General features: G+C 41.8%; 1 protein-coding gene across 6 annotated transcripts in view; it reads right to left on the reverse strand.

Annotated features, from left to right (window-relative positions):
• The window catches only part of Phldb2 (pleckstrin homology like domain family B member 2), a 196,633-nt gene that overhangs the window by 89,254 nt on the left and 90,811 nt on the right, over positions 1–16,568 (reverse strand). For 5 of the 6 annotated variants that reach the window (XM_070030271.1, XM_070030269.1, XM_070030270.1 and 2 more), the window contains one exon: positions 14,644–14,773. In XM_070030271.1, the coding sequence (XP_069886372.1) occupies positions 14,644–14,728 (85 nt within the window). In that variant the 5' untranslated portion in view covers positions 14,729–14,773. Of the gene's footprint in view, positions 1–7,651; positions 7,814–14,643; positions 14,774–16,568 lie in introns of those variants that run through there. The other variant, XM_070030267.1, reaches the window with a different exon arrangement.

Raw genomic sequence — 16,568 nt, forward strand, 5'->3', positions numbered from 1 at the left:
AGGAAGACTGAGAATTCCAAGCAAGCTGGAGCTACATACTGAAAGTGTGCTTCAAAACACAGACAAAAAGGCACTGGTGGTTTCATATCTTTCATTCTAGCTACTCAAGAAGCTGAGAGCTGAGAATCACAGTTCAAAGGCAGCCTGAATAGAAACATCCATGGGACTCTTATCTCTAAATAACCATGAAAAAAGAAAAAAGAAGTGGAGTTATGGCTCAGGTAGAAGAGAACCAGCTTTCAGCAAAATAGCAATGGGACAGCATTTAGACCCTGAGTTCAAGCCCCAGTTCTGGCCCTAAAAATAAATAATAATAAAATAAAATACAAACAAAACAACAAAGTCATTGCTTCAATAAGGTAGAACTATTTACACCCTCTCACACATATACTACATAGTTATGCTAAGAAAGAAATTTATATACTTTTTAGAATTCCTTTTAAATTTTGATACTATTTCACTGAAAGTAAAGCAATTATTTAGGTAGAAAATCACAGACCCATTTTATCAGTTTCTTCACTGAAACTTCAAACCATTCTAACTCATGATACAAATTTCTGAAAAATTCCTAAATTAATGATTTCCAGATGTTTCTATCCCTGTTTTTAGTGATTCAACCAAGTTCCCCATGTGCCTAGAAAAATCCTTTTCCATTATACAATCCCTCTAGGAAAGAGGTAAAGCTTAGAGAGGTAGTCATAAAACAGCCAGGTGCTGGTGGCTCACACCTGTAATCCTAGCTACTCGGAAGGCTAAGAGCTAAGGATTAAGATTCAAACCTAGCCTTGGCAAGAAAGTCTGTGAGACTATTATCTCCAGTTAACTATCAGAAAACTGGAGTTGTGGCTCAAGGTGGTTAGATCTCTAGCCTTAAGCGGAAAAAGCTCAGGGGCAGCACCCAATACCTGAGTTCAAGCCGTCTAACAAAAAGAAAAAAAAAAAAAAGAGAGAGAGAGAGTCATAGAACACCTGACTTGAAGGTCTTAATATTTATGTATGATATGCACACTTTCCTGACCAGAGAGAAAAGTACCCCCAAGTCCTTTATACTCAAAGCTAACATGAAGTAAGGAAAATATCAACACTGGTATCACACAGAAATAAAGATGCTCTACTTCAGCTCTGAAGCTACCATCACAGTCATGAATTAGAAGCTCTGCCCATGAAAACAAAGTTTTGTCCATGTGTTTTGCTTAATGATGGGAATACAATCTCAGAAATGAATAGTTAGGTGATATTATCAATGAGCAAATATCATAGAGTGTGATTGTGCATACAAGGATGTATTCCCTATTACTAGGTGATAGAGTCATAATGGCCATCATGTATGAGGTCTATTGTTGATCAAAACATTGTGATGAGCTGCACAATTCTACAATAAAATAAGAAAATAATAATGAGCTGAGTGTTGGTGGCTCATGTCTGTAATTCTGACTACTCCCGAGATTGAGATCTGAGGGCCTTAGTTTGAAGCCATCAAGACCAGACAAATCTTATCTCCAATTAGCCAGCAAAAATCTGGAAGTGGAGCATGGCCCAGGTGGTAGAGTGCCAGCCTTAAAGGGCTGGAGAAGCCTAGTGAGAGCATGAGGCCCTGAGTTCAAGCCCCAGTACCAGTATTAAAATACTAATGATAATGATACTACCTTACTTAATAGTTGATTGTGCAGAATGTATATTATAACACTTAATTTTCCCCTTCTTAAATCTATGTGTTTGATTATTTATTGCCTGGAAGTATAAAGGGAAAACTTTTGAAGCAGTTAAGATCAATAAACAATTGGCTAAGTTTAATTTAATTTAAATGAAGGCTAGCCAAAAGACCTAATAAAGAAAAGGGTTATATTAAGATGTTATTGTTAGGGTTATGGTTAATCCACTATTGAGAACACTGGACAGACTGCCAAGGACTTGAGTCAGGAGACCTGTCCTGCCAACTAACAAGAGAAAGACCTGAAGCAAGTCACATCAGCTATCCTCATCTTGTGCAAGCCAGGGTTCCTCCATATTTAAAATGATGAGAGTAAAACATGTGCTTTCTGCTCTGACTTTCTGAATTCCCTTAGGTACCAGTTAAATAACAGAAGAGTGTCTGTTACATAATGCAGGAAATGGAAATGACCACAGTACACAAGCATGTTTTACTGATAAGCTTACAGCTACCTAATTGGTAGAAGTTTTCACCAGCTTGGTTCACCATGACATTCCAAAGGGCATGGTTAATTGTTTCTGCATAACATAACTGGTCAGAATGATGTTAATGAAATATAGTACGGGGAGTTGATTCAGTGTGCTGCTGTACAAGAAATAATTTGTCTGCATTCCCATGGCTTTCAATTTCCTTAATAAATCTTAAGCTATTTTTGAAAACCTACTTTGGCAGTGATGCAAGCACTTTGGGAGCCAGACATCTCTTTCCAGTCCCTTCTGAATATCTCTTGGCCATAAAGCACTATTCAGATTGCGTCTGGATTGGTCAGAAGAATGCAGGACTTGGCCTTCTTTTCTTTTCACCTACGCTCGTTTTAGCAGGCTAATCATGACAAAACAATTCTTAGGGAACTTTTGTAACACTTAGCTTTTTGGGGGTTTTTTGTTTTGTTTTGTTTTTTTGCTATTTCATAGGTCATGTCCATAATCCTATTGTCATCTGCAGAAGTCACATACGAGGTTTAAAAAAAAACATTCTAAATTTATCAAGACCAACTTTCCACTAGGCTTAGTAAGATTTAGGAAAGGCTGGTCCTGTTTAAGGGGGTCAGGAATAATTTTAAGATTGGATTCTATTCTTAAGGTGCAAAATGAAGAAAAGCAATTAATTGAATCAACTTATTAACACAGTAAATAGAAAGCTCCTACAAAAATCTATTAAAAGCTCCATACAACAGCCTGTTACCTATATGTAGTTTGTTCATTTCTTCATATGGGAAGTGCATTCCTTCGCCTCAGAAATAGGATTATTATACTTGGGTTTCTTTACCACACTACCTTAAAAATCTTGCCTCTAAAACAGATAGACCACAAAACTGCTTTTCAATAATGTCAAAGAAACCTTCCTAAATATCGTGAAAACCGTGTGCCAATTAACCCTAGTAGGGTAAATTCCTGGATGTCACAGAGACAAATTTACCTTAGTGAGTAAGTGTTTTAAAGAGATTTGAAAACCTGAACTACTTTTTTTGGCTTTATTTTCAAAAGATAAGTCACATTAAGGTAATTCTAATGAATATTTCCAGACATGATTTTACTATTATTTTATTATTATTATTCACTAAGTCTTCTGTACCAACATGGAAGGGGGAGGAGTTTGGGGGCAGGGCAGGGAGAGGTTTGATTAATAAGAATGACCAGATGGAAGGTGGTAATGAAAAGGCTCCTGTTCTCCTTAGAGCAGAACCTGCAGGGGGTAGACCTATTAAAAGACTCATTGCTTTGGAGTCATTTCTAAATAGATTACAAGTACTTTGCTTTGAGGTTAACCACTTGGCTGATTGTCAAGATGATCAGAACGTCCTCAGTACCATTCAGAGCTCTGACCTCTCCCAGAAAAGGCACTGAAACGCTTCGGTATTGTGAGACTCTCCCAGATTTCAAGAGTGGATAAAATCATTACTATGGCAGAACCACTGGGCACACGGGACTGGAATCCATCCTCATCTAGCCTAACCTCAACATCATACTATAAATGTGAGAGTATATATGCTTGTAATTGATCCTGTACAACTCCTCTGATAATCAAAAACTCATTGAGATAGCTCTTCTCTAGTAACAGAGCCATTCACAAATATTACACTTTTTTGTGTGTTTTACAAGTACTATACTTATTAAACTTTCCCAGGAAAGTAAGAATAACTTTAAACTACTCATTGTTTCCTTTATGATCAGCAAACAGAATGGTGGAGACTTTAAATATAAGAAGGTGCAATTGAATAGAAGAATGACTTGTTCTGGACAGTGGTTCAGTTAGATTTCTTTTTTCACCAGAAGTATTTTGGATACCTAGTCCCCCCAACCCCACCCCCAAGCAGCCTAGTTTAAATTGCCTAATCAAAGTTCTATGTAATTCCCAATCCAAGTTCTATGCAATTCAGTTCATCTACGAGACCCACTCAACCAATTTGTGGATTTCTCCACAATTGCTCGAAGGATGATCATTTCTTTAGATGGATGCCAGGTGGCTGTTTTCCTCCACATTCTGGAGGCCACTCTCTTTCCCTTCTGTTCAAGACAACCCTGCCCATTCATGTGCTCTATTCGTAACTGATAAGACAGGGAGAGATGGAAAATCATGAATGTTCTGTTTTGTACCTGCATTCAAAAGCAGCATCTGCTATGCCTGTGGAGCCATCTGTTACCCATTTTGCTATGGAAAGGATGGAGCTGGACTCAGAAGTGGTGTCACAGGTCACAAGATGGCATTATCTCCTTCTTGAGGTGGATGTACACCAGCTTATGGTTCAATCATCATAGCTAATGACTCTCTCCCACCCCCACCTATTCAGAGCAAGATCTGTGCTTCGAAACATTTCTGTAGAAACAAGTCCTAAAGTTTGTTTTAATTCCCATTTGCCCAAATATTGATTTTTTTAAAATTCTCTCATCCTGAAATGATGTTTGTCCCTTCTCCCCTAAGTTCTTAAGTCTCCAATCTGTGCATCTGATTTATAAAAGAAAAAAAAAATCAAAGGGGTGAACTTTGAACTCAGTGATCTTGGAGGCACGCCTGTGCTTAAACACTGAAAATTCCTGTGATTTTTAAGCCAACTCAAGTGCATCAAGGAACACAACTTCCTTCACAACTAGGGTACATTAAGACACTTAATGCCAAGTGCAAGAGTCTGCCACAGCCAAAAAGGCTTCTATGACAGGATCTCTTTGTGTTGAGCAACAACAGTGAAGTGAGTTCTTAGAGGATTTAAATTAAATTAAAATCTCTAATCTTGTTAATATCTAACCCTGAGGTAATAGAGAGTCTGAAGCTGGACAGTTCTTTGTGCATCCCCTGCATTGTAGGAAGTTTAACAGCATCCAAAGTCCCTATTGACTAGATGCCAGTATTACTCTCCAACCACAAGTACCACAAGCTGAGACAACCAAAAACACATTGTGCCAGTCCTTGTCCCCTGGAACTCTTCCTTTACCAACTGAGAACCATTGCTTCAATTCACAAAGCTCATCACTTTGGTGTCTGTGGGTGCCACTACACAGTTAACTAAAGTCCAGCAGGGATTTAACAGTCAGATTGTAAAATATAACCAGGCTTTGGTGGCTCACAGCTGAAATCCTAGATACTCAGGAGGCTGAGATCTGAGGCTCTCAGTTTGAAGCCAGCTTGGGGGAGGACTGGGAAGGGGCAGGAAAGTCTCTTGAGGCTCTTATCTCCAGTTAAATACCAAAAGAGCTAGAAGTGGAGGTGTGGCTCAAGTAGAAGTATTCGTCCAATCCCAAAGTTCAAGCCCCAGTATTGATACAAAAAAAAACAAAACATAAAATAAAGCAAAGGTATTTTACTCGTGTTTTCTAGGTTATTCCTGTGCATATAGCCTTCTTACTAAGGGATGCATTTGGCACAACTTAACTTCAACTACTCAAACGTAACTTCAATTACCCTCTAAAAGTTTCCTAAAATAATCACTTCTTTCAAGTCACTTCTCTAGTGCACTTAGAACCAACTCTGCATAAACTTTCCAAAACAGGTTTGAAGAAGATTGTGTAAAACAGTTTTGTTTAATCATTTAGACTCCTTGTCCCTATTCTCTGTGTGTGTGTGTGTGTGTGTGTGTGTGTGTGAGAGAGAGAGAGAGAGAGAGAGAGAGAGAGAGAGAGAGAGAGAGAGAGAGAGAGAGAGAGAGTGCACTCACAAACAAATGGTTCTGAAAAGGTTGATAAAGCGGTTGACTTTGACAAGGTAAGGTTGGTGAAAAGAAGGGTTAGCAATTGTTTTATTCCTGTTTTCCAAGTATTCCTACTTCAGGATCCTGGCGACTGTCCCCTACAGTGAATCCCCCCTCCCCCAAAGAACAGCAGCTGCCAGCTATAAGCAACAGATTGAACCTTGCAAATGGACTGAAATGATGACTACCCTTGACCAAACATCTCACTTTTTCATTTGTGATCTGGGCTGGGGTTTGCCTCTGAGTCTCAGAAGGTTCGAAAGGGACACTAGCTGGGAGCAAAAAAGGAAGATTCAACTTCCCTTGATATTAAAAGCCCTACCAGCTATCCACTTTTTTGAGATGCTGCAGTTTCTTAAAGTATGCACAATGTTTAAAGTTCACAGTAAATGTAAAAGAAGAGAAAAGCCTTATAAACAACTATGTGGAGGCTACAAAACAGAAACCATGAAAGACACAACTGTTACTTTTCAAAGAACCTTAGCTCTATATTCAAACAAATATTTACACAATTGGGAGCAATGGCACCAGGCATATGGCCACTCTGTTAAAACAGTGGATAACTCTGAAGGTTTATTTATCCCAAAGCCAACGACTCTGTTGCTACCCTACCACGAACAAAGAATTCAAGTGCTCCAAGGGCAAACGGTTAACCTTCTGAATCTCTGAAACTGCTTTAGGTGTTAAGAGCTGGGAGACAAATTTCAAACTGTATAAAGAAAGCCGAACTAGGGAGCTTAAAGTTCACATCCCACACTTGAACATCTACATCTGTAACTTGCACACTGATGTAACTGAAGGGAAACGCGGCTGACAAATATTTACATTAACAGGACTCTACAGTTTCATGCCTCTTCCATTTCCCCTCCCAGCTGCGCTCGGAAGAGTCTAGTTTAGCATCCTAGAACTTCAGAGCGGGGCAGATGGAAGACTTTCAGAGAAGGCAAAGCCAGCCAAAGATCTACAGCCCAGAGCCAGACTGCCTCAAAAGCTGTGGTCCCTTTCCCTCTTTTACATGAGAAAGGTAAAGGAGGAACCGCTGGAAGCAAGTTCCAGAGTAAAACTCTTTCCAACAGGAAACCCCAGCCCAGGAAGGGACAGCCTGTCAGCCCTCTTAATTTCCTGGCGGTGGCGGGAGTTAGCCAGGTCCACGACGCTTTAATAAGTAATGACTACTCGAGCAAAGTTGTTCAATGTACCAGCAAACAATATCAGCTCCTCCGGTGCTGTGCGGAGCGCTGGTGAAAGAGTTGAAATTCTCCCCCAGGGCTCCCCTTCCACGAAGTTAGGCGAGGGACGGCCACGCCTAAACTTTGAGGGGCTCTCTCCATGGGGAGCCTTAGTCTTAAAACAAAAGTAGAACCCGAAGCCAAGCTAGCCAGACAAGTGAGTGAAGAGGGTCTTCTCTGAGCCGCGTCCTTCCCCCCATCCAGCAGCCGGACGTCTCATTCCCAAGGATCTAGCCCAAGGACCCCGATTGCTCTCTCCTCGAGCATTAGAGTTGTTCCCCCCCAAAAGTTGTCTCCAGAACCCCCAAATACTTGCCGCCTGTGGCTTACGATCGCTCTACCAGGATACCCCTTTCCCTCCAGAATCCTCGCCCTCGGAAGTCCACCCAACGCTCCCAGACTCATGCACAATGGGGGTCAGGGTCCCCAGCTCTGGGCTCTGCCCACCCCAGCCGGGGCTTTTGTCCCTGAAGCTGGCAAGAGAAACCAAGGGGGGAAAAAAAGTCTGCGCCCCGAGCGCCCACTCACCATCTCATCTTCCTTGCCAGCCGCCGCCGTCCCCGGGCCTCCCCGCCCTCTAGGCTGACCCAGGTTCAGGTAGGTCCCTCTCCGGTCCTAATGCAGCTGCAAGCCCGCAGCAGCTCCAGCCACCGCCGCCGCCGCACGCCAACCCGAGGCTCCCGACGCCCTCGCGCCGCGCAGCCAGGGCGCCCCTCCCGGGCCGCGGAGGCCACTGCCTCCTCTCCGCCCCCAACCCTCCGCTGCGCAACCGGCGGAGACCAACTCCGCGGCGGGGGAGGCGGTGTCCCCGAGGCGCCACCCGCAGGCGCGCAGCCGGCGCTGCGCCCTCCTCCAGGATCTACTACCGACCCTTCCTCCTCCGGCGTGGCGGCGTGACCGGGTGTCCGCAGCTAGCCAGGGAAGACGCGCGGGGTGCGTCCCACCACCCCGGAGGGTCCCCCTCGGGCCGCGATGGTGGGCTCGGCGCGGCTGGGTCCCGCTCTCCCGATCGATCCCCTGGGAGAGCTCTGCCTGGGTACCTGGGTGGTTGGAGCCCCGAGTTCGGAGACCGTTCCTGGCCCGGGCAAGCTTGCTGCTGGGGCTTTTCACTGCTGCCTGGCGTGTTCCCCATCCCCCGGCGCCACTTTCTCAAAGCCGCGCTCACAGCCACAGGCTTGAGAGTTTCTGGCTGGCTTTTCCACTGTGGTGGAAGAAGGGCGCGAGAGTTGCATGCCCATCCCGGGGTGATGAGTTCCTTACCCCAGCCCGGTGACGTCGTTTCTGCGGTGGAAGCTCCAGGTGACGGCACCTCCTCCGGACAGGTTAAGGAAGGGCGTCAGGTTTACCAGATGCAAGTGGCAAACAAACAAAAAGTAGGCGACCTCAGGCTAGGATTAGGGGTCTAGAGCGTTTGTACCGTTGGCTTCGTAGCGGTTTAAGTTTCTACGTTTTCCAACCTTTTTTTTTTTTCCTTCTGAGCTTCAGCCACCAATGAAAACGCAGCTGATGTGAAGATCTGCCAGCTTTGCATCCTAGCAAGACACAAGGATGGACTGGCCCTCAGGGTGGGCCACAATTCACCTTGGCCTGGGGGAAAGGCTAATCTCCTCAAAGTTCCCAGCTAGAGTCTGGGGTTACACCTGAGGAGGATTACAGACCTGGAGGAACTCACAACATCCAGAAAGCTCAAGGGAGAACAAATGGTTTACCTTAGGATAGTGTGCAGGCAAGTTTTAGATCCTATAAACACTGGAAGTTAATAAGCTTCTGTGTAATATACCATGAACCTACCCACAAGTCACTTAACAAATAGCTCGTTTAATAAACATTTCACCCATGTAAAGAAAAGTCTGGCAGCTTATTTCAAAGAGAACCTCACCTAAAGAATGCTTAGGGTGTTGTAGGTCTTGTTCTTCTCTCCCTGTCTTGGATTTTTGGCCCGTGGAAATATGCATGGGCAAATCCAATAGTTAAATGCTTCATTAATTCTTTCTTCTCTTTCCTCCTCTTTATTGGAGCATTCTCATTATTTCATCTTTAAAGGGCAAAAAAATTGCTGACTCCATTCCTCCTACAGCTAGTTGTCCTTTCTTTCTGTTCAGCTGTAACAAAACTTGAAGGAATTGTTAAGCTGCCCTTGATTTCTCCCTTTACATTTTATTCCAGCCAGTATTGGTTCCTACTGTTTCCCTAGAATTGTTCTTGTTGAAATAAAGCGGTGTTATTAAAAGGTTGCTTCAAAAGATAATAAATAAATAACAGATTGCTTTTTTCCAGCCCTTCAGGCCTGTTATCCCAAGTTGGGGGGGAGAAGGGGCTGAAGCAAAAGGAACACAAGTCCAAGGCCAAGGTCGCTTATATAAGGGGTTCTAAGCCAGCTGTGACTACGTAGCCAAGCATGTGCAGGGTCTTTGGTTTGAGCACTAGCATGGGTTGGGAGGGGGGTGGGGGACTTGCTTTTCACCTTTCATTTTAATTCCTTTTAATTCCTTACAGCTGTCAGCAGTAATATGCACTTGATCACATTCTTCTGGAAACACTGTATTTGACTGCATATCATACTTTCCTGGTTTTCTTCCTACCCACTGATTACTCCTTTTGCTCTTTATACTGTCAGAGCACTGAGGGTCCAGAGTTCAGACTTTGAACTTTTTTTTATGTACTCTTACTCCCTTGGTGGTCTCTGGTTGTCTTACTGCACTAAATACTATCTCAGTCTTACCTCCAGCCTTTCTCCTTCTCCTTGATTTAGAGATTAACAACTAAGCACTTGTATTTGTAATGGACTTCTCCACAAAACATTTCCAACATTAGATTCTTGAAATTCCTCCCTCTGTCCCCTCCAAACCATTCTTTCTCAACTCATCTCCAAACCAGCCCTAAAACCTTGGTGTCAACCCTGACTTCTATTTCTCTCGAATCTATCAGGAAATCCACCCTGTTCTGCTTCCAAAGTAAATCCAGAATTCAGCTACGTCCACTGTGATTCCCACCCAGATCTAATCTACCACATTGTCTGGATTTTCCTTCTTTCTACTTCAATCCTCTGGCAGGATATTCTCAGCACAGCAACCAATGATCCTTTTAAAACTTCTGGCAGCACAAACCACTGCTCTGCTCCAAACACTGATGTGGCTTTATCTCAAGCAAAGCTAAAGTCTTTGTTAGGGCCCAGGGAAACACCTGATCTGTCATTCTCTGACTTTATCTCCTACTGCCTTCCTTCACTGAGCTCTTACCACAATTCCCTCCTCAAATTTCCTAGAGGATTCCTAGAGAGGCAGGCTTCTAGCTATCTCAGGGCATCTCAATTCTCTGCTCCTCTCTTCCCAATGTATCTGCAGACCTGGCCTTCCTTTGAGATACTATTTAAATGTCACAGTGCTGCTCAAGCCTATCCTGAAACTCCTTAAAATTTTAAATGCAGTTTCCATGCTATAAGCTTTCATTGTTTTGTATTGACAGAATTAACACCTTCTATTAGGCTTTTGTGTCAGCTGGCTTTCTATGACAGTAACAAATACCTGGGGTAATAAATGTTGAGAGAGAAGATGTCTATTTGGCTCACAGTTGGGGGGGTTCTGTTTATTTAGGTTTGTGGAAAGGCAACCCATCATGGTGAAAACATTAGAGCAGAAATCCTGGCTTCATGGCCAAGGAATAAACACAAAAGAGAAAGGAACTGCTTGGGTTTTGACAGTTCAGAAGAAGAACCAGGATTCAAAACATTTGAAATGTAAAACAAAAAACGGCAACTTTGCTAAGCATCCATTTGTTGCAGACCAGGTGAATATTTGTAAAAGATATAAACTAAAGCATTTTATGGTACATCTCTGTAAAGACCTTATTGCTCCATGTAATTATAATGTGACAATAGTGTGTGTGTGTGTGTGTGTGTGTGTGTGTGTGTGTGTGTTAATGACCCAAATAAGTATGGAAAAATGGGAAGTTGTACCCATGAGTCCATGAGGAAAAACAGCTTATATGACCTTCCTGTTGCAGGAAAAGTGTTTTCTTGGCAGGGGTCTTGGCATGAACACTGGAGGAGAACAGAGCTTGGGAAGGTTTGGGAAACCATGAGTAATCCAGCTTGTCCAGCAGACTGCTCTTGAGGAGGGAGAAGGGGAGATAAGGCCTAAGAAGCTGGGCAGGACTTGGGGGGGGGCATGAGAGGGGAGACAGGGATTGGATGTTAGATATGATGTCATTTCCTTGCTCTGCACTCACACTGGCTCTTCCTTGCCTGATAAATGCAGGAAGAGCCAGGAGTTGTGTAGGAAGTACAGACTGTAGAGGGCTAGGAGGAAAGCTGAAGAGGAGTTCCAGACACGAAATTTAGACTGTTAAAAGCTCTACAGATGCTATTTTCTGTGTTAAAGGTCTGAATCTCAAGTCAAGTCTTCTCAACAAAGTATTCATGAAGTTCCAATTAAAGTGCTGAATCTCTGCCCACTGCCTACTGCATCTTTTTTTTTTTTTCCTCCCTGGTATGCTAACTCTAAAGTCATAGACTAGCATTCAGATGGGAATGATAAAGTCAATTAAAAAATCATTATATGGCACCTAGCTCCTACCAGACTTTAGTATTAGTGTCTGGGATAAGTTCTAAATGGTTGAAGAATTCCTTCCTCCCTCTCTTCCTTCTTTCTTTCTTTCCTTCCTTCCTTCCTTCCCCCCCTCTCTCTTTCTTTTCTTTCTTTCTTTCCTCCCTTCCTTGTTTCTTTCTTTTCATTGGCTCTGGGGTTTGAACTCATGCCTTCATGCTCTCTCTTCTTGATTGTTTGGCTGGTACTTGCACCACTTGGACCCTGCCTCCAGTCCTGTTTTTGCTGGTTACTTTGGATATGGAGTCTCACAAAGTTTTCTGCCCTGGCTGATTCCAACTGAGCTCATTTGGATTTCTGACTATCCCCAAGAACCAAAAGTTTCTGTATATTTCAAATGTGCATAATAAATGTGATTAATGAAGGTGATTGAAATTTATCCATTGTTGAACTAGAGACCAAGACAAATAAACAAATGAGCAATAAAAACTTTAATATTTATTCTGTTTGATTATCCAAGGTTGATTCCCAAAACATCTCCAAAACTTTAACATGGGTATATTGATATACTAGTCCTTTAATGTTAATATTAGATATAGCCTTCTAAAAATAATAACCCAACAATACACTAGAAAAAATTTACATGTATTGAAATGAATTTGATGGTCAAGAAGTGAATAGGGTTGTATTTAAAGGCTGTAATACTCTTCTTCTATACCAGAAGTATGGGCTGAGCTTCTGAGACTCTATTTCCTATTCCTCTAAATAAAATTCCAGATAGGGTGCAGAGTGGTGGTTCATGCCTGTAATTCTAGCTGGATTGGATGTGGTGGCTAGCCTAGATTAAAAACTGTGAGACTCTTTAAAAAATAAGTGCAAAAGAAATGAGCGCTTGCCTAGCACAGGGCCCTAAATGAGTTTCAGCCCAAGTACCACCAAAATACCATCCCCCAGCAAAATACCGGGTAAGGTCTGAGGATACCTCCCTTCTTTCCTCCACTGCAGAACTGGAGCTCTGGCAGAAGGAAATGCCCTAAAAGGGTCTCACTCTACTTGTTTGTTGAACTTTGACAAGCAATGTAATCAAGGCAAATCTGATGTACTATTCTGTTTTCTTCCTGTTAAAAGCTAGCGTTGTGCCACATTCACAAGCTGTTGGAGTAGTTATTCAGGTAGAACATTTCTTTTTTTTGGGGGGGGGTCCAGTCTTGGGGCCTGAACTCTGGGCTTGGGCGCTGTCCCTCAGCTCTTCAGCTCAAGGCTAGCGCTCTACCACTTGAGCCACAGCGCCACTTCCGGCTTTTTTCTTTTTGCTTATGTGGTGCTTAGGAATCGAACCTAGGGCCTCAAGCATGCAAGGCAAGTGCTCTACCACTGAGCCACCTTCCCAGCCCCAGGTAGAACATTTCTTATACAGGAAATTGTGAAGGATCCCTATCAATGAAGTTATCATTACATGTGATGAATACTTCATTGATAGTTATCCAAAGAAAGTTACTAGTATTGCATGTTAAATGTTCAATGACTATGCACAGTTGATGCTTTCTTTTCACTGGAAATATTCATCCTTGGTTTTCATTCCAACCCATGAGATTCTCAGGACAAGGAAGTCAGACAGATACACAAGGAGGAGGGTGCAGACCATATCCACATAGAGATGTCCTTTAGGTAAGTAGACTCAAACTTCCCAAACACTGCATGTAGCCCCCGCTGGGGGTCTGGAAGTAAGTCTATTACAGCCAGTCAACCACCTCCACAATCTGACATTTTTATTGTGCCTCTCATTCTTTATTAACCAATCTATTGCCAATTAATTTTTGCCAAATTATATAGCACTGAAACAGAACCCAGAACCTGCCACATGCTAAGCACATATTCTAACACCAGGGCTTTATCTTCAACCTTCACTTGTATGTCTTAAATATCCCTTAGTTTTCCATCTTCTTTGCCTTCAACTTTCACTCCTAGATATGGCCAAGAACAAGCCCGAGGTGAATGTGTGTGGTGGACAATGATGGAGCCTCATTAAGCCTAAGAGTGAACGCTTCTGCCTGTGTAGTAAGCAAAGCAAAGGAATATGGAGGGCCCAAAGGGATACTAAGATCCACATTTGGAGAAAGCATCTAAAGTACCCAAGCTAAGACCATGGGTATTTGGCCATAAGGGAGTCCAGGAGTCCAGGATATATGTTTGTTGCTGGACAATTAGTTTTTGAAGCTTACTGATGGTGATGATAGTGCTAACTATCCATCCTCTTGTCAGACAGTGGAATTATAATTTCCTAAAGCTTCTTGTCTCAATAGCACTAAATAACAATTTCAATTATTTTGTCACTCTTTTCTTCCCTCCTTCTCTTCCAAAAAATTCTAGATTGGAAAGGTTGTATCTTATTTACTTTTATATTCCCAGTGCAGGAAGGCAGGCATAGGAGTAAATATTTGTTGAATAAGTCCACAAATTGGTGGCAAATAATGATAACCTAATCTCATCTCTTCAATGCTTAGAATTCTTCCTTGACTCTCCAAAGCCTTTGGGATAAAAATAGGACAGGAATTCTCAGTTTAGCATGAAAATAAACAAAATAAGCCATCTGGTTATTCCGAGTTATTTTCCACCCCTCATCTAATAGTTTACCACTTCCTTCTTCTTCTTCTTCCTATAAAAAAAGGAATGTTTCAACCACCATTAACTGTTTGCAGTCATCATATGTATAACACTTATTCACTTCTTTCTTCATGATCAGTTTAGCCAATAATAGTCAATTCAAAAATCACCCTCTTCAGAAAGCTTTTTCCCAACTCCACGCCTCATGGTGGTTAAGTGATAACATACTTCACATTGTCTTGTGGCATTTCTTTTATCTTCCATATCTATTCAAGATACACCTAGACTCCTAGGATTATACCAGTACACACTAGCTCCCTCCCTCTATACACTTCCAAATACTTGCTGTACATCTGTGAATGAAGTACTCACCAACTGAGTTCTCACCAAAATGGGATGCATCAGTACCTCCATCTTCCTTGGGTTCCTCTCTCTGTGTGTCTTTCTCCTCCATCATAAGCTTCTGCTGAGTCTCAAAGGAGACACTGGGACTGAAGCCAGCCTGTACGGAACAAGACAAGAGAGATGGTTGGGAAGCTGAACCAACCTCTGAAAACTGAAGGTCAACAGAACTTCATTTGTGAAACACAGATGTTCACCATCTGGGAAACACTGCTATTGAAGTTGAAAAAGAGACATCCTGGGTCACCATACTATCTCACCACTTACTCTCCTGTAGAATGATACTACTTCAACACCACTACTATCACCGCAACAACAGCACACTGTGGGATAGAAAAAATACAGATATTTTCTAATGCAAATAGTATTGAAACTATCGTGTGTGTGTGTGTGTGTGTGTGTGTGTGTGTGTGTGTAAACACTATATTTTCTCACATGTATACATAGCTATAGTAAATTTTAATCTATAAATCAGGCACTATTTTATTAATAATAGAACAATTGTAATAATATATGGTAAATACTGTATGAATGTGACTTTTTCTGCTTTTACTCTGTCAAAATAACTCATTATTTAGCAACTTCAGTCTTTTATCTCTCCCTACTTTTCTTTTCTTTTCTTTTTGTCGGTCATAGGGCTTGAACTCTGGGCCTGGGCACTGTCCCTGAGCTCCTCAAGTACTCTACCACTTAAGCCACAGCACTACTTCTGGGTTTCTGGTGGTTTAGTTGGAGATAAATGTCTCATGGACTTTCCTGCCCAAACAGGCTTTGAATTGCAATCCTCAGATCTCAGCCTCCATACTTTTATTAGGTTGAATGATACCATGTTTTCACTTAAAAGAAGCTCTTTATGGCTCCTCACTGGCATATCCAATCACCACTATCACTACTCCTGTGTGAGGAAACCATTACTAAAGAAAATAAAAGAACACAAGAATAAAAGAACAAAAGAACACTGCAATGCAGCAGCAATCAATATAGTGTTTCAGACAGCTACTAAGTATAAATGGGTAAGTATCATATACAGTGTGGACACACTGGACCAAGGAAGGACTTGTATCCAGGCAGGAAGGGCTGTGTAGCTTGATATGTAATTGTACTATTCAGAAAGTTATCAGTTGTTTATTTCTGGAATTTTCCAATTAATATATTTGGACTACAATTGTCTTTTGTTCATGGAAATATGAAATTTGGATAACAAGAACTAGAGATCAAAAGAAAGACCAGTTTTTTTGGTCTAGTTGTGTTTGTTAGGATGTGTTGTTGCTTATTTTCTATTTTTCATTCTGAATCTATTTTTTTAAAATAGGTCCTGAGACTTGAACTTGGGGCTTGCCTGCTGTCCCTGAGCATTTTTTCTCAAGGCTAGTACTCTACCATCTTGAGCCAGAGCTCCACTCCTGGTTTTCTGGTTTTTTAATTGGAGATAAGAATCTCACGGGGACTTTTCTCCCTGTCTGGTTTTGGACTGTGATCCTCAGATCTCAATTATCTAAGTAAGTAGGATTACAAGTGTGAGCTACTAGCACCTGGATGAATCTATTATTTAACAATAACTTTCTCAGGAACCTTGTTGCTATAGCATCTTTTAACTTTGACAAAATTCCATATTAGGAAGAAAGAAACCAGCATCTTTATTCTCAGTAGCTTCCTGAGGAATTTTTGACTTTCAGTTTTGACTTTCAGATAAATCCCTCGCATTTGTTGTGCATGTACTATGCAAATATTTTTTCACTGCATTCTCACAATAACTATGACTAAGAATTGCTATTTTCATGTAATCAATGAGGAATTAGTCTAAGGAAAACTAATATTGTAGAAAGTTACAATAATGGAAATGTAACCCAAAGAGTGATTAACTCCCATCTTCTTTTCAAATACTGTAATAGTAT

The sequence above is a fragment of the Dipodomys merriami genome, unplaced genomic scaffold (assembly GCF_024711535.1).
Source record: "Dipodomys merriami isolate MVZ:Mamm:240054 unplaced genomic scaffold, mDipMer1.0.p SCAF_2, whole genome shotgun sequence".
NCBI classification, from domain to species: Eukaryota; Metazoa; Chordata; class Mammalia; order Rodentia; family Heteromyidae; genus Dipodomys; species Dipodomys merriami.